At 51.9% G+C, this 18,592-nt stretch overlaps 1 protein-coding gene across 1 annotated transcript in view; it reads left to right on the forward strand.

The window, feature by feature from the left end:
- Positions 1 to 12,884, forward strand: part of PAX8 (paired box 8) — a 55,172-nt gene extending 42,288 nt beyond the window's left edge. The window contains exons 10-12 of the mRNA XM_077773494.1: positions 4,914 to 5,015; positions 11,245 to 11,331; positions 12,776 to 12,884. Of these exons, the coding sequence (XP_077629620.1) occupies positions 4,914 to 5,015; positions 11,245 to 11,331; positions 12,776 to 12,852 (266 nt within the window). The 3' untranslated portion in view covers positions 12,853 to 12,884. The remainder of the gene's footprint in view (positions 1 to 4,913; positions 5,016 to 11,244; positions 11,332 to 12,775) is intronic.
- Positions 12,885 to 18,592: the final 5,708 nt, after the last annotated feature.

Below are 18,592 nucleotides of genomic sequence, written 5' to 3' on the forward strand. Positions count from 1 at the left end.
GATGGGGGGAGGTGGGTTGAAAGCCATCCAAGAGAGGAATAGGTGAACTTCAAAGAAAGAGAAGGGAGCCAAGACTAAATTACTCCAAGGTAGTGTTGCAGGCAAGAGGAAAGAGACAGGACCAGATGAGTTTTCATTCCAGAAGCAGCTTGGCCTTCACCTTACCGGAGCCCTCCCAGCTCACCTCCTCTGACTAGCTTCCTAAGGACCCTCTCTGCTGCTTCATAGTCTCCCCCTGGGGTCACTTCCTCTCCTGGCCCAGTGGCTCTGATAGTGCAATCTCCAGGCTGACTGTCCCTCTGGCTCTTCCTAATCAGGAAGAGGCTTCCCAGCTTCTTCCTAATCAGCTTTTTACAAAAGAAGGAATGTCAGAGTTTGGGGAACAATAGGATCTTCCCTAATACTCTTGTCATTCCCCCTCAGATGCCCCAGTCTGGGTCCCAGTGCACTTGCAAGAGCGATATCGAAGCTGTCCTTGTCCTGGCTGTTCCGAGGCTGATTCCCGGCTCAGCTGATCAGAGCCTCTGAGTTTGGTTTTATCATCAAAGAGTCTATTACCCGCCTCCATTCTTTTGTGCAAAATTATATTTAGTCCTGCCAAAGAGATTTCTGGATTGCTATAAATTTTCTTTGCTATCAGAACAAGATAAGGAATTGAAAAGGGGTCAAGTAGAGGGCAGACATCAAAGTGGGCAAATAAAATTGTCTGAAATCACCTCTACCCTCTAAATTCCTCCTGGACTCTACCAGTATTTAGAATATTTGCCAGTATTTCTGGGGCGCTAGTGTTTTCTTCCAGAACCCCACTTCGCAGCCAGTCAACATCAACCTGTGTCTACATCACCTTCTGAAAAAAAGGGCCACGTAGAAAGTATATGTGTGAGCAGAGGAATTATAAATCAAAGAACCTAAGGGCACCTTGGTGGCTCAGTTGGTCCCTCTTGATTTCACCTCAGGTCATGATCCCAGGATCATGGGATTGAGCCCTGAGTTGGGCTTCATGTTAAGCATGGAGCCTGATTAAGATTCTGTCTCTCTCCCTCTCCTTCTGCCGCTCCCCCCATCTTGCATGCTCACATGAGCACACAATCTCTCTCTCAAAAAAATAAAAATAAATAAATAAATAAATAAATAAGAAATCAAAGAAACTAATGATGCAGAACCTTAAAAATAGTAAGTTAGGGGCACCTGGGTGGCTCAGTCAGTTAGGCGTCTGACTTCAGCTCAGGTCATGATCTCACTGTTCCCAAATTCAAGTCCCATGTCGGGCTCTGTGCTAATAGCTCAGAGCCTGGAACCTGCTTTGGGTTCTGTGTCTCCCTCTATCTCTGTCCCTCCCCTGCTCACACTCTGTCTCTCTCAAAAACAAATAAACATTAAAAAAATTTTTTTAGTAAAATAAAAAAATAAATAAGTCCGTAGAAGATATGGTTGGGCTGTGTTGGAGTGCATATACCTCATGGCTTCTGTGGTTACATTTCTTTTTTTTTTTTTTTTTTTTTTTTTTTTTTTTTTTTNCATGTGGTTACATTTCTGAGAAGGTTGCAAGGTTCTTGGCCTTTTGGAAGAAACCACATTGAAATTCAAGGACCTGAAGCAGGGTTTTGAGGGATTGACAGGGGAGTTTAAGGTACCATGGGCTGGGTGAAGGCCATCCTGTAGAAAGTCTTACTAGGCTTTGGAGGAAGGCCAAGTTTCATGAAAGCCTTTGCGGTCTGCTACAGCACTTGATTCAGAAACATCTGCTTCCCTGGGAGAAAATTAGGTGGCCAAGGAGAGATGAAGATTAAAATCTCAGAATATAAGGGGGTGAGGTTAATGAATTTATTTCTAAGAGCAGTCTAGGGACTAGTTCTCATGGGATGGGGTTCTACAGGGGAATTGTGACTAAATCATAGCTTCAGGAGAACATGTGCTCTGGTTCTCTGCCCACTGAACTGCAGAGCTCAAGAAGCAGTAGGGTCAGGTGATGGAAGGACATGGGGTGAGGGCAATAGGAAGGGAGTGTGGGACCACAGGGCTCCAGGGTCACAGGAGCCCTGGAGAATATCTCAGCCAGCACCAGCAAAGAGGTGGCCTAAAAGCCAAGAGTTACCTCCTCACCTTCAGCCCTAGTCATGGTAGACACAGATGCAGCCACAGAATCCTTCTCAACACAGGGTACCGGGAAGCCCCTACCAGTGAAATAGGTGAGAAGTTGAGCCATATTTACTAGATCTAATCTAACCTAGCTCTTCATGAGACAGATGGGAAGATGTGATCCAGAGAAATAAGCTTGTCCCTCAGCCACAGCCTGGCTTGGATCTAGAGCTCTCTATCTCTCTCAGGGAAGAGGAAGCAGGAAGAGGAAAGACAAGGCATTGGGCCTGAATTAGCCACCAACCCTCTTCCATCACTGTCCTACACCTGTACCTGTCCACCCCTTGTACACCTGCTGCCCTCACAGACTTCATGTCGCCCCTTCCTCTCATAGGCTCCAGTCGTTGGCCAAATGCTTCATCTGAGAGCAGAGTGGGCTCAGTCTAATAGCCGATTGTATTGCAGTCCTTCTTCAAAGAAAGACCAGATTTTACCTTGGTGTATTTTCTGCATATTACTCCCTTTACTTCTAAATGTACTAAAATTTCCTTGCCTCCCCTGGGTTTCCAAGTGAACTGAACCCATCTGTAAAATTCCAGTGGATTCCGTGTTTGGTCCAGCACCAATGGAGTTTATTTTTATGAAAACATTCACTTAGTTTTAAATAATGAGCACCGATGGCTCATTTCAATAGGATTTATTCTGTAAGTGTTCCCATGATGTAACACTTTATAGAATGTGTCCGTTGCACTAATCCATGTCCACCTGTAGCATCAAACCCTGGCTCTGTGGTATGCTGATAACATCATAGTAATAGTAATAAGGTATGTAGGGTACTCTTATTTCTCCCCACCCCTCCCCCCCATTTTGCACATGAAGAAACAAGCTTGAGTACATAGGTGGCGGGTCTAAGGACACTTAAATTAGTTGTAGAAGCAGGATAAGGACAAAGGTCCTCTGGTTTCGAGACCCTTCCTTCCAAAAGAATGGCAGAAGCCCAGAAAGACTGGTCTTATTTGTTGACCCTCTAAGTTTGGCTCAATATGCTTATCCCAGCTCATGCCCAGTTTTCATTTAGTGGCTGGCCTTGCTAATTTAGCATTCTTACTGCTGTATCCCCAATATTCAGAAAAGTGCCTGGGACATCATACTTCCTCAATAAATCTTTATTGAATGCACAACTTATCTTCAGGGAATTTCTAAAAATAGAGGTAAGATTTAGTCGCTGCAGTATTGACAACTCATAAGGTTCCATGGGACGTACCTTCCCTTTCATCATTACTAGCTGCACCCTGAAGAGTTCAAAGCATGTTGGACCTCGAGGGGATGTCAGGGGAAAATGTTGGACAAGCAGTGGTGTAGAGGGGATGGCCTTGGTAAGTTGGTTGACAGACTCTCCTCACAGGGAGTCCCTGTGAGTCCTGGGAGAAAAAGCAGCCCTTGATGTGAAAGAGGCAGAGGCATTTGGGTAAAATGGTCATAACTGAACACAGTGGTTCTCAATCCAGGGTGATTTTGCCCCCTGGGGACATACGGAATATCTAGAGATATTTTTGGTTGTCATACTGGGCAGGAACTGCTACTAGCATCTAGTGAGTAGACCCCAGGGATGCTGTTGGACATCCTGCAATGCTGAGGATGCCCCCCCCCCACAAAAATTATCTGGCCCCAAATGTCAATAATGCTGAAGTTCAGAAACCCTGTAGACACCACTAAGAAATGGAGATGACCAAATAATTCATCATTCCAACTGGGGCATTTGAGAGTAAAATAGATGTTATTAATAGATACGCTGAGTGGTAACGACAGTGGTCATTACCTGGACAGATGTGGGCAAACCAGGATGAATTGCCAAGAATCCTTGGGTGACAGAGAGTCTGATCTGGGCCTGTGGGACATGAGAGAAGTAGGAGGAACTCATCCAGACAGATGGGGCCTCCACAATGGGAAGGCTCAACTTCCTGATGTAGAGCAGAAGTAGAGCCAGGGAAATCAGGTCTCTAGAGCTGCCTCACTGCCACCAAGACAAGGACATTACCCACAGATTATAAAGAGAGAGCTGGATGTTTGTTTTGCTGAAAGTGGCTTTTCTCCCCAGGAATGGAACTGACAGATGTGCAGTTCATGTTCATGTATTAACACCAAATATCTCTCAGCTTGTGTCTCCTTTCTAGGTCAAGGATAACCTATAGGTTTTGTGTCCTTTACAACTCGGATAGGTTGTATCCACCTGAAAGACGAGGTTGAGGAGTAGGAACCACCCTCTCTGGACCCCTGGAAAAGAGTGCAGTGATTGATTAGCAATGTCTGCCACAGGTCCAAAAAGTATAGTGAAAGGTAGTGGTGAGATGTAATAGCCAAAAAGCCTTTGCCATCCCTTGTAGGACCTTGTTCTTGATCCTCAAAGCTGGAGCTGAGAGAGTGTGAGCTCTGAGTCCAGAGGCCTCTAAAGTTTTACTTAGGCCAGCTACACCCACTGCTATGCTGGACACTAGGGGATGACAAAGACCCAGAAGAGACAGCCCCCACCCTCCCTCTAAAACCATGACATTGTTGTTGGTGAATAAGATTCACACAAACAAAATCATTGGAAGATGGGCCACAATACAAGACTGCAATAGCAAGTGGTCCTTTCGTGGTGGAGCCAGTGTCCTGTAGGGCAGACAGAGGGAGATGCTTGAGCTCAGAGCGAGGAGGGGGAGTGGATTTGGAGACTGGCTTTGGAGAGAGTGTCCATGCTATGAGGAAAGACTTGCTGAGCCTTGGGGAAGCAAGACAGAAAGTGCAGGAGCCCACTATGACCTAACTAATGACTCCTTATTGTATTTTTCCAGGGAGAGAGATGGTGGGGCCCACACTGCCTGGATACCCACCCCACATCCCCACCAGCGGACAGGGCAGCTATGCCTCTTCTGCCATCGCAGGCATGGTGGCAGGTAAGGGGAGCGGCTGGGCAGGAGGGAAGTACGCAAACAGGAAGGGTTGGCCAAAGGTGGAGGAAGAGGGGACAAGAGGTAGGGTGTGTCCCATGCATAGATTTCCCAAAAGGCATTGAAGGACTCACCAAAGAGTGCATCTTCTTGTAAATGCTTAGAGCAAAGATTTCACTGCGGTCCTGGCTCCTTAACTCTCCCCAGCTCAGCTTCCTTCTTCCCACCTGCTCCCAGATTCCCTGTGATGGAATGGGCAGAGCTGAGACTGACCAGCGTTCAAAACCAAACTCTGCCACTTCTTCCATTGACTCAGCGAGGCTTGATGAAGAGTGCTCTAGGGATCCGCAGGGCAGTGTGAGCTAAACACAAGCCTGGACCCTGAGCAACCCATTGTCTCCCAGTTTTTTCACTCTGATGCACACCCTTTCTGTAAAATCCGAATATGAATGGTGTTGGTGATGATGATGATGAAGATGGTTGAAATATACCTTCCTTCACACCTCACACTCATTCAACCCTGCATGGGCAGGACCCATGTTCTAGGTACTCCAAAGGCACTACAGGGAGATGAGCTGGGGGGATGTCTCCATCCTCCCTGACGCTATCCTGGAATACTACCTGCTGGTCATTTCGGTTTCTTTATCCACCAGCGTGGTCATCACCTAACAGTGACCCAGGGTGTCAAGGTCTAGACAAGTGAGGAGGACAGGGAGAGTTTCTTTCGGTGTGTCTCACTCACTCTTTAAGAAAACATATAAGAAGGACCCAAGGGAGGACAGGGCAGAATCAAGTCATATCTACTGCCCCGAGAGGCCGTAGGACGTGGAGCTTCTGGAACGAGCTCTAAATCAGGGCATCTGTAACCCCCTTGCAGACGCCCATGACCCCAGAGACTTAGCACATTCACCCAGGCTGCTTCCTTCCCTCCCCGGCAGGGCTTGTTCTTTGCCAGCCACCCACTCTGGGTGCCCTGTGCTGAAGCAGGTGGGCTGGGCTCTACTGGGCAGAGGGAGGGGAGGGAGAAGAGAGGGAGGTAAGGAGGCTCCTTGCTCCCTGGGAACCTGCTGAGCTGGCACTTGTTGCTGCCTGGTTACCGTGGCGATGTGCTTAATGCAGCGTTGAAAATACAGAATACTGACTCCTCTCTCCCTCCTGGCCCTGGACTCCCTCCCTCCCTCCCTTCCTCTTCTGGAGCGTGAAATGAGATTGGTCAAGATAAAAAAGGAAAAGATTCGGTTATTTTTTTAAGAGTGTGGATAATGGGGCCTCTCAATCAAAATCCCAGGCTCCAGTCGGCTCCCCCCATCCCCCTTCCAACCTCTCCACCTTTCCCTGCCGCCTGCTTAGAGGAGGAGGAGGAAACAGAAAGCACAGGGCTTTTCTCTTAATTATGAATCATTCCCCAGGGCCAGGCCCAGGGCAAGGGGGTTCTGGGGCCCAGATTATGACCGGTGAGGTAGCTGGAAGGTTTGGGCCTCTCATCAAAGACCCCCAGGTGTTTCCAGAAGGATCTCATTCTTAATGAGTGGGGTTGTGAAAAAAAAAAAATAACACAACTACAACATCAACAGCAAGTGAATTGCAAAAGAGGTGGGGCTTGCCTTGCGCAGTGCATGGACTTTCCAAGATAAGTCATATGTAAATCAGGTTTCAGAAAATGCAATACTATTTAAATGTATCATCTGGTCCATGGAACCATGGTACAAATTAATTCTTAAGGAATTTCTTTGTACAGAAGGTATTTGTCCATCTCTTACCAGTAGTCACAATCTCCCAGTTGACTAAATGGTGATTCCTTCCATTAAAATTAATAAAACTTCACTGAGTGCCAACTCTGTGCTAGATGCATGAAACATGCTTAAAGCAAGGCATGCCATTGGCATTCTTCAATCGTTTGTGGAAGGAAGGAAAAGATCATTTATTGTGCACTTCCTGTGTGCCTGGCCGTTCATAGATATAACTTTCTTGTTGAATCTTCACCTAAAATTAGGAAGCTGGTATCATTCTAGTTTACTTTAGATGAGGAAACGAGCTTAGAAAAGCAAGGGAGTGTGCTCAGGGTCTTAATTAACTATACCGTGTGGCTGAGTTGTTCAAACCCAGGTCTTTTGATTTCAAATCTAGGGTTCTTTCTACTATACCACGCTGCCTCCCCCGATACTAGAAATAACAACACAAGCTGTAGGAAAGTGACACAAGAACAGGACCAGGACACAGACTTCTCCTGTCCACTCATCATCTGTTTTGACTTCTCATGGTTGTTGTTGTTGTTTTTCCTGCCCCATTAACAGAGTTGATGACCCTCATACCAGTTCTAGAGCTGAACTGACAACTCGAGATAGATGGATCCATCCATCCATCTACCCACCTTTCCATCCATGTATCTTTATACACAATTTTCTATACATCCATAACCAATCTTTCCATTCTTTCTTTCCACTGATCATTCCTTTAGTCATTCATCTATCCATCCTTTCTTACATCCATCCTGTCATTAATCCATCTATCCTTCTATCTACCCATCCATCCCCATCCACCCCATCCATCCATCGATCGATCGATCGATCCATCCATCCATCCATCTATCCTTCTATACATCCATTCTTTTGTCTGTCTACTTTCCATTATCCATCATCCAGTTTCCAGCCTTTCAACCATTCTTACATCCTTCCATCCATTCACCACTTTTTCACTTAACAAATACTGGTTGAATATCTATGGTTGGGACGCTGGGGCTATAGCAGTGAACAAGACAGGTCACTCTATTCATGGAGCTTGCAACCTAATCATGAAGAAAAAAGTACAGTAAACAAGTCAACAAATGAATAAAGAAGATCATTTCAGATAGTGGCAAGTGCTATGAAGACAGTAAAGTTGGATGATGTAATAAAGAGCCACAGGGAAAAGAGATAACTACTTTAGATTGGGCAAACAGGGGAGACCTCTTTGAGACGGTGTTCAAAGTGATCAGCCAAGTGATAAACTGGAGCAAACTATCCCCAGCCCAAAAGAACAGCAAGTGCAAAGGCCCCAAGGCAGGAACTAGTTTAGCATGATCACACATAAAAAGGGATTGATGAGTATATCTAAGAACAAGGAGTAAATGGGGAAGGCACTACAAAGGGAGGGGATGTTGGTAGTGGCTGGGTCGAATTTTAAGACGACTGCTGGGAAAATAGACTGTAGACAGAGGAAGAACAGAGACCAGTTAGGGGAGGGGTCCTAACAGTTCCTGCAAGACCTTGGTGGCTTGGGCTGGGGGCAGGGGTGTGGGGGGCAGATAGCAGTGAGGGAGGAGAAAAGAGACATTGAAGATATTTTAGGGGTACAGCCAACAACAACACTTGGTGAATTGGGTGTAGGGGTTCCAAAACAGAGAAAACAAGAATGACTCCTAGGCTTGGAGCTTGGGAAAATGCTTGGATGGTGGTGGTGGTGGGTATATATATGGGAGACCAGGAGAGGAAGAGGTAGAATGTGTGGCAGGTGGAAATCGAGAGTTCTAATGGACGATAATAGGACTGAGATACCTCCAAACACCCAGCTTAATAAGTCACTAGACACATGATATATGTCTGAAGTCAGGAAAGAATTCTGGCTAGGACATAAATTTCAGCCATCGTACCAAGCTATTATTTAATGCCAAGAGATTAAACAAGATCACTAGAAAGAGAATGTGGATGGAAAATCACAGAAGGCTCACAGACCCAGCCCTAGCATTTAGAGCTGAAGCAGAGAAGACACCAGCAAGGAGAGTGAGGGGGAGGGAACAGTGGACCTGGTAGCAAAGGCATCACAAAACCCAAAGGCATAGAGGGAGTGATGACCTGAGTCACAGTTGGCTAGGAGGTTGGGGGGTGGGGTGGGCATAGAAGTGACCACTGGAATGATCAGGGTGGTGGTTGTGGGGATTTCAGGGGATCAGCACTGGCCTGATTGGAGGGGAATAAGGAGGTGAGGGCAGAGACCAGGGAGCACAGAGAGGGGCTGGTAGCTGGATGTGGGGCAGGAAGAGACTTTTTTAAAAGAGAAGATAGCAGCCCATGTTTGCTGGCTGAAGGAAGTGGTAAATTAGGAAGGGAGAGATTGATGAAGCGGAAAAAAGGGGATAGATTGTAGGGGGAAGGTCCTTGGAAAGGTGAGAAGGATGGGATGTGGAGCAAAGAGGATGGGTTGGCCCTTCATGGATGCAGAGACATTTCGTCCACCGGAGCTGCAGGCAGGTTGACGGATCTGGTGGTGGGAAGACGCTCCACACAGGTGCGTGCCACCTCCTGCGCCCCAATCCCTACACCAGCTTCTGTGTGACCTAAGCACATAGGGACTTGGTGAATGTGTGTTCAATAGATGAGTGAGTGTGTGAGTGAGTGAATGCATGAATAAGTGACAAAATGAGAGAGGAAACACATTGTATTTTCCACCTCTCTTCCTTGTCCTGTGGAGCCAGTCGTGTTTGGTACTGGGTGGGGGGTGGGTTAGAGGCTCTGGCTGTGTAGCCCATGTAGAGTCAGCTTCCTCCCAGGGTGCTCTGAAACCAGGCAAATAGGGGGTACAACAGCAGTTAATGGGGAACAGTTTGCATTGTGAGCTACCAGAAAGAGCACTGGGATAGCAGCTAGGGGGCATGGTCCTAGGGCAGGCTGTAACTGAACAGGGGCTCTGGGGTAAACGTCTTTCCCTCTCTGGGGAACAGTTTCTTCATTTGTGATCCTCAGTTGAGCTTTATTCTAGCACCAGCTTCATGGGAAAATAGTAAAAGCTAGCATTTCTCGAGTGCTTTTTATATACCAAATGTGGGGCTAAACATTCAGTGTATATTATCTGATTTAATCCTCCCTAAAACCCCACAAGATAGAGACAATGATTCGCCCCATTTTACGGATGAGGACAATGAGGCTCAGAGAGGTTAAGTGATTTGCCCGAGATGATACAGCTCGGAAGTGGGGAGCAGAGATTTGACTCCAGGCAGGCCGGCTTGAGAGCCAGGCAGTTTCAAGCCTCCCTTCCAGAGTCAGTGAAGGAGACCAGAAGCCCCAGAAAGCACTTGGCTCCCAATAGCAGATGAAGCTCCGAAAGGTGGTGCAGATATTCATGGGACAGCAGGGTGGGCAGGAAGCTGGCTTTGTAGAGGCAACTGTCTCAGAAGCACATTAAAGGGATTATTGGAAATTCAGAGTTAAGAGCCCTAAGGTCAAGTTCTGCTCTGCCACTTGATTTGAGGCAAACTGCTTAATCCTGCTGCACTCCAATTTCCTCTTGTATAAATTGGCCACATTAATGGGTGCCGCATAGGATGCTGGTGTGAATAAAGGGGCACAGCATGTGGGAACGTGCTTTGCAGACCTGACGCTCCCCACCAAGCACCTATGGTAATGGCGTGGTCTGCTTGGGTTTGTTGCCGTTACTTAAGGGAATCCTTATGTCATTCCTTTGGTAAATCTTTCCTTTTTGGTAAAGCCAAGACTCCACTCACAGAAGGAGGTGATCTGATGTGCTCTGTTGGAACTCTGGCACTGAGTTTGCTTCAAGTGGCAGGCTTAGGATGGGATACCCCCGCACACACCCGCCCCCGTCCTCAGAGCAAGTCCAGAACACAGATTCCCCCAAGAGGTTGGTGCCTTGCAGGGCTCCTCCCTGGGCCCCTTCCTCTCATCCTCAACCCCCGGCTCCACTGCCACAGCCTCACACACACACACACACACACACACACACACACACACCTGTCCCCAACAAACTCAGGCTTAGGAAGGCTAAAAAGTTTGCACGTGCTGCATTCTTTCTATGGCTGCTTTGGTGACCCTGCTCACTCCTTTCGGCCCCTTCTGGAAAGGCCTTTGCTGCAGGTCCAGGCCGCAGGAAAAGTGGTAGAACCTGGGCGCTGGAGTCACAGCTCCCAGACAGCACCAAACCCTTCAACTGCGTGAGCTTCTCCAGGTCTCCACGCCTTCACTTCTTTATGTAGAAAATGGGCACAATAATATCACCTCCCTCCTGGGCTACCTGGAGGACTGGGCTTGTCAGGGCAGCCCTCTGGTACCTGTCCAAAGTGATGCGGGCTGAGAGGCCCCCACAGGGTGGATCGAGGGGCCTCTGAACGCACACGGTCCCTGCCCTGGCTCTCCGTGTCCCCCAGGGCTGGCCCAGTGCCAGCCCTGCAGACCCTTCTCCTCCACCCCCAAGCCTACATTGGTACGTCCACCTCACAGGCCTCTCACCTGTGTGCCTCCAACAGGAAGTGAATACTCTGGCAATGCCTACGGCCACACCCCCTACTCCTCCTACGGCGAGGCCTGGCGCTTCCCCAACTCCAGCTTGCTGAGTAAGTCCCCTTAGGGCCGCCCAGGCCCTCTGCTGTGTGGGGCAGGGTTGGGGTACAAGACTGGGCCAAAAGTCTGCCTGAAAGGCAGCCCAGAGGCCCAGGTTAGATGGAGGGCCTGGGGGAGACAGGGGCACTTGTCAGTCCAAGCAAGTAGAAGGAAGGCCAAGTACCTGGGTGTTTGGAGGAAGAACACACAAGCAAGAGACTTCTCGGCATCATTCTCCCTCCTGCTGCCTGAGGCCATGTCTCTGAAGTCTTTGTTCCGTGTGAGACTCAGGGCTCAGGCCTTGGAAGGGCAGAGGTGGACTCCAGAAAAGTCTAAGAGTGGACTTCCTGCCGTCAGGGGCTCACAGTGCAGCACCGGGGTCACTGAGGCAAGGACGCTGAACAGGAGTGCAAATAAGGCCGTCCTATCGCATACATTAACCATCTAAGTGGCGCACGGGTACTCATTTTCCAGCACCAGAACCCTCACATGGGGTCCCTTTGGTCACTACCTTCCCGATACTTGGCCTGAGATGTGGACAGCCTTCAGGATGGAGGTCCAGAGAGTGAGCTGTGGGCTCCTCTCACCCCTCTCTTGCCCTGGGGCCATGGGCTGCTGGGTAAGGAAGCTTTTTAGGAAACCAAACCCTATAAGTGGAAAACTTGAAGAATCCTGCTAGAATTTCCGAGTGATGACCTTGAGGTCTCCAAGCAAAGCTGAGCCCAAAGAGGAGCAGTGGAGCCAGTGTGGCCCACCCTGTGGGCCCTATCACAGGCCTGGCAGGACCACCCACTCCCCAAGAACCCCCTTTCTTCCCAGTACCATCTGGCATTCCAAGAATGACTGGGAGAGTGCTTAAACTGGGCTCTGTTTGCCACGTGGGTTCAACTCCAAATCACCTTTCTGTTCAATTCAGCCAGAGAGGATGAGGGTGCTGAGATGGGCCAGGGGCAGGGCAACCTCCCCGCCAAGGCTTCCTGGGCTGCACACCCTGCAGGTGTATGGAACCTCTGTGGAGGCCCCCAAATGCACACCCCCTTGGCCAGTCAGGATTCTAGTCCTTCTGGGCCCAAAGTAGAAGATTCTCTGACCTCGCACTGTTTGGGCAAGGTTGGGGAAGACCCCGGTGATCCCCAGGTGTGCTTGGTTCTTCAAGGCTCTAGATGTAACTGCTCTCAGTTGCCCTCTCCCTGAAAGGAGGGTGTTGAAGGTCAAAGCCATCATGGGGGGAGGGGCAAGAAGCCAACAGTTCTCATTCTGGCCAGAAACCCAAAGGTGAGGCCAGGGAAGGAGGAAATAGGCCCAGAGAGGAGTTAATCTTTGATGATCAGATAGGCCGGAGGGGTAGATGATTAACTTGTGTTGTCTTCAAGGTTAGCAGATACAGGGGAAGGTTCTGATGCGATTTCCCCCTCTGACCAGCAGTGTTGTTGTTGTTGTTGTTTAAAACACGTCCAGGTTCCCCATATTATTACAGTTCCACATCAAGGCCAAGCGCGCCGCCCACCACCGCCACAGCCTTTGACCATCTGTAGTTGCCATGGGGACAGTGGGAGCGACTGAGCAACAGGAGGACTTGGCCTGGGACAGGCCCCAGAGAGTCACACAAAGGAATCTTTATTTATTACATGAAAAATAACCACAAGTCCAGCATTGCGGCTCACTCCCTGTGTGGTTGGCTTAATGAACCATGAAAGACAGGATGACTTTGGAGAAGGCCAAACTGTCCTCCAAGACTCTGCAGTGAGGGGCAGGAGTCCCAGGGAGAGAGAACTGTCCCATTCCAAAAGAGACAAAATTGGAGGAGAAATGTGGAGAGAAGAGGGAGCAGCCGAGGAGCTTGAGAGGGACAGCTCACGGCCCATGAGGGGCTGAGGGCCGCAGAAAGGAGCCTGTGGCTCCATCACCGACGTGCTCCGGTGGTCCTGAGCTGTAAGCACTTCTGTCCAGCCCACACACCACAAGTGGGCATGGAGGCTGTCCCCCACAGCCCCACTGAGAGTCACCTGCAGCCCGCCCCACAGCCGAGGCTCTGGCCATCCACCTTCTCCACTCTTGCTTGGCTCTTCCCCACCTCCCTCTCGGCCAAGGCCATGGGCTGAGAGCAGGATGGAGTCAGCCAGAAGCTCCACCTGGTGGTCAAGGACCTGCCTTTTGCCTGCTGCTGAGAATGTGTGAGCACACCCCGGGGGGCTCCTCTGTGGATCATTCCTTGTCAGCCAGCCCGGCCTATCACAGCTTGACACAGACCTTTCTGAGGGCCCCTACTCCTGGGGAGTGAGCTGCGGCCCTGCCCAGGGCAGAACGAGGCAGATTTGCCGGGACCCGCTTCCCTCTCCCCACAGCCCTGCCAAGCCAGGTATGCAGCCTGCAACCCAAGCCCACAGCAATGGAAGAGACCCTGAGGCGAGCCCCCGAAGCCAGCAATGGAGGTTCTCCCTCTGCCCCTCCCCCCCCAGCCCTTGCCCCCAAAGCCCAACTGTAAATACTGTAAATGAAGCTCTGTTTGGGTCAAGCTTCCCTCGTTCCACCCCTAGACTTTGGCCTCTCAGTGAACTGTCTCCCTGCCATGTTGGGCTTTCTCTCCTTGATGCTTCTTTCTTTTTTTAAAGACAACCCACCATGACCACATAACTCAATAAACCATTACTCTTCGTCTCAGGCTTTGGGGTTGGCTGGGGAAGGAAGCACCCTGGGTCTGGGCTTTCTCCAGAGAACTTCAGAGCCCTGAGGACAATGAGCTCACTTTGGGGTGGGGGGTGGGAGGACTGAAGGTCACCGGGCAGCCACTTGTCCTAAGCTTTGATTTCCACCTCGAGAGAATGTGAGGATAAAATGAGCACGTGGCACGGTGGCGGCCCAATCGTAGACTCCCCACAAGCAGTGGCCCCTGTTATTCAAGGGAAGCCAGAGGATCCTCAGGGAGGGTCGATGGAAGTTCTGGGAACACCGTGAGCCCCCCTCACAGCTCCCGTGGCTCCTGCGGTGTGACAGGAGGAAGGGAGAAGACATTTCCTGGGATCTACTGTGTGTCAGGCNATTTTACATTTGAGGAAACTGAGGCTCAGGCAAAATGAAATAACTTGCCCAAGGTGGGAAGTGGGCGTGGGGTCCAATCCTCTTGGAAAGACCAAGCAATGGGGCGGCCCTGGGCGGGCAGGGCCAGGAGGGATTGAGAGACCCTGCAGGGCAGACAATCCTTTTCTAGGAAGTTTTGGAGAACAGGGTCACCTAAAGTGGTGACTGCAAGGGCTCTGTCCCCACCAGGGTGCTTGGTCTGTGGGGACCCTCTCCATTTCAGCGGGACCAGGGACAGGGCTCTGTGCAGCATGGTGCCCAGGTGAATGCTGACAACATGGCAGCCAATGGAGTTTGAGTCAGATGGAGAGAGGGAACTCCTCACCCACCAGGGACTCCAGAAGTAGGAGGGCTGAGGTGGAGGGATGGGCTCTTGCCCCCATGGTCCTCCCTAAAGAGGGACTGGGGATGCTCACCAAGGATGGCATGAGAATAGAGCCAGGGGACCCTCCCACAGAGAAAACCCGTCTCCTCTCTGCTGAGGGGATCTGAGATGAGGCTCATTTTCCAGTAATAGCACTTGCCTTTAGCTATGAGCATGGCAGCAGGACCGAATCCCATCGTATCTGAGGCTCCTCATCACCTCGAACCTCTGGGTCCCTGAGTGCCCCCGACCTGGCTCCAAGCTCACCTTGAGATGCATGGCTCCCCAAGGAGCCTGCAGAATGATTTCGCATTCGCGGACAGAACCCTCTGTGGGAACACTTGGTGCCCCTGGCAGGCCCTCTCCAACCCCCAAATGACAAAGGGACTTGGGCTGTGCCTTTGCTGTGGGTAACCGTGGTTCTGAACTCCACTTCCTTTCTCTGAGGGGAGCTCAGCGTCCCAGGGCACTGTGCTCAAAGCGGGTGTGGGCCAGTGGCCGTGTATCCTAGATGGTGCCTATCCCAGTGTGCAATCCACGGTCAAACCATGGTCCCCCTTTGGGTCTCAGAAAATACAGTCATCTCTGTGTTGGGGGAAAGCGACAATTTGAGGTGGCCCGGCACACTGGGGGCAGTGTTGGGAGAAGTTGGGGTGGCATGGGCATGGGCAAAGGATTATGAGGAGGGAGGACATGCGGGCATGTGGGAGGCCGGTGGGTAGCTGCGTGTGAGGGGGTCAGTTTGCTCGGAAGGAAGGTCAGGCCACGGCTTCTGTGAAGACTTGTGGGAGGAGAGCACGTGTGGAGAATTGGGGACGAGGCTTGGGTCTGAGCATGCCCGAGGCACAGAGGGCCCCGCCTCACTCACCCTGCCTGCCCACCAGGGCAATCCCAGTCATGGCCCTGGGCGGGGAGGCCTCCTCAGCTTTCCAAGCAGCTCTCCCAGCTCCTGCCCCGCCATTCACCTTCACTCCATCCCCTTCAGTGACCCCCACTGCCCCCCGCCCCTCTTAGTGCAGCCGGGCCAGCCCAGGGTACAGGGAGCTCACAGAGGTCTGAGTGGGCCAGGCAGCTCCCACAGGCGGCTGCACAGAGCAGCTCAAACCACCCAGGCCACCAGATGGACCAGAACCCCCCTTCTGAAGGTGGGCTGGAGCTGTGGGGACTGTCCAGTCTGACCCCACAGCCTGCAGGGGTGAGGACAGGGGCAGCTGCGAGTCCTGCCTCCAAGGCAAGCCCCAGGCTGGTTCTAGCCCCTTCCTCCCTTCTCCGATATTCTTGCCACGGGTTGTTAGCAAAGAAAGTGTATTTTCCGTCCCTCACATGCGGGCACGCGCTTCACTCTGACAACAAGCTCAGGCAGGAGGAGTCAGTGGCCACAGTCTTCAGATGAGAGATAGACCAGGGGAAGTTGAGGCACTTGCTAAGGCTGCTGCTCTCCTGCCTGCCCTCGTCATCCCCCTGCTTCCCTCCCCCCAAGCACACCTCTTCTCATGCGTATGCACCTAGGTCCTCTTTAGGTGACTCCTGATGTCCTTGTCCTTTGGGGTGAGTGCAAGAGGAGGGGCCTAGAGACCTCAATGCCCCTGGCCGGTGAGACTGAGCTTCAGGGGCAGAGGGAGGCCAGGGGGATTGGTGGTCCCTGCCCCACCCCCCTCACTCCCTACTTAACTGTCCCCCCCCATCTTCCCTCATCCTCAGAAGAGGTCCTAATCCTCCACATAGGCTTAGTCTTTGTTTATAAAGCTCATTCACATCAATTTTTGTCTCTGATTCTGAACATTGGCCCCATTTTGCACTTGGAAAAACTGGGAGCAAAAGATTACTTGACTTCGTCAAGGTCATTCAGAGGAGCAGGGACCACAGCCCAGCCCCTCACCGAAGGCCAACTCTGCATCCTAATCTAGGGCCTTGATACCTGGATGTGGCCAGGCCTCTGCAGAGACCTCAGGCCGCTTTTACTGTGTAGGGAGGGACGGCAGGTGCATGACCACCCAGGGCACTGCCACGCACTCCTGACCAGGCAAACAGTCCCGGGAAGGAAGGGCCAGAGGTCAGGCTACAGGTGGGGGAGGGTAGGCCTGGGCCCAGGAACACAGAGTTGATCCCATTTCTGCTCTGTCCTTACCCTGAGTTTGTCCTCAGGCCATCCCGTGGCAGCTGCTGTCCTACCTGTAGGGTCACAAAGCACTTCCATCTGTAGGGCATCTAACTGTCCCTCTGCCCGCAGTTCATGCATCACCCTCCACAGGCAGTGACCAAGCTGAGTGCCCATAGCTGTGATCCTTGTGGAGAACCCCGTCCCTCAACCTCTCTCACCTCTTCGTCCTGACATTTTTCATCTCTTAGTTTCTTACTCCAGTTCCTCCTCCGCTGGGTCCGGAGCAAATGATTCTTTCGCCCCCATTTGCGTCCGCAGGGGTGTGGACGTGTGAGAGAGGAAGTGAGCGCTCAGGAAGGGCTCAGAGGTCCCGCGTCCCACTCCCGCAGATGCCAGGACGCGCTTCTCTTCTCTCCATCGCCATATCTTTGGGCTTTTTGTTCTTCTCATTACCTTCTTCTGTTCCCCTGGCTGTTTGGGGGACCGTGGGACACAGGCACAGAGGCCTTGTCTACTTAGGGCAGATAAGCCAGCCCCAGCACCTTCAACCCCTGGACAGAACTAGCCGCCTTGCCTTCTCAGAAGTTGGAGGGAACGGGCCAGCACCCTGCCCTGGACACCACCCTCTCTCCTGGTCTTGTAAAGCAGCAGAGGCTGCTGAGGGGCAGGGGCTTGGGGCTCACGGGGGGAAGCAGGGGGCTTTGGGTGAGGGGAGAGGGGACGCCGGGCCCAGCGCCCCCGCATCTGTGCCTGGTGGCAGCTGGCCAGGCTGTGGAGTGAAGCGCTGCCTGCGGCTCTCCCAGGGAAATGTGATTTCCCCTTGAGTGAAGCGGACTGTGCAGTGTGGAAATTGGCTCTTTTCTGAGCGAGCGGCGGCTGTTCTGGAGTCGGGGCGGGCTGGGGCCCGCGGGAGGCTGCGCTGGCCCCCGGAGTGCGCCGGGAGCAGCCATGTGCTGAGAACTCATTAGGGATAAATCAAACTAGTACCAGCATGAAGCCAACACCCTCCCCCCACCGCGCCTCCGGCTCCCACCCGCTCCGAGACCCCCTACTTCTCCGTCCTCCTCCTCCTCTGCCAAGGCACCCTCCCCCGCGCGAGGGAGCCGAGCCCACCGGGCGCTCACAACCTCACAACGCTCACAACCACGCGCAGGCCGGCCCACAGCCTGCCGCCCACTCCGCCCACTCCGGGCGCCGCTGTTCATTTGCAAATAAATCTTTTCCGTTGGGTTTTTGTTTGTTTGCCTCGGGGAGGGGGCATTGTTAGCAAGCTTAACTTACAGCCCCAGGCCTTGCCCGCAGCTTGGACCCGGAAGTCACGTTCAAGTCACCTCTCTTCCCACCGCCACCAAACCCCTTCCCCCCCCCCCCCCCCCCCCCCCCCCCCCCCCCCCCCCCCNCCCTCCACCCCATACCCCACAGCCCCTCTCCTGGGAGGCCTCGGCTCCCCCACATATGCCCCCTGGGGAGACAAGAGCACCCCCGTGGGCCTAGCCCAGGGGGTGTGGCCCCAACATTCCTTGGGCCCAATGTATCCAGCAGCCCTCAGGGGACTTTGCTGCAGCAGGAAGGAAATTGTCCCTAAAGGGATGAGCTCGGTCTGAATGGAAACTCGTTTCTCCACCAATGGAAAGGGAAGAGAAAGAGAAAAGCTTAAGAAGAAAGAAAGGGGGAAGCGGCTGGTGAAACTAGCTGTTGGTGCGGAGGAAAAGGGCTGCTTCATCTGCCATTC

This window comes from Crocuta crocuta, unplaced genomic scaffold (assembly GCF_008692635.1).
Source record: "Crocuta crocuta isolate KB4526 unplaced genomic scaffold, BGI_CrCroc_1.0 scaffold67, whole genome shotgun sequence".
In the NCBI taxonomy this organism is placed as follows: Eukaryota; Metazoa; Chordata; class Mammalia; order Carnivora; family Hyaenidae; genus Crocuta; species Crocuta crocuta.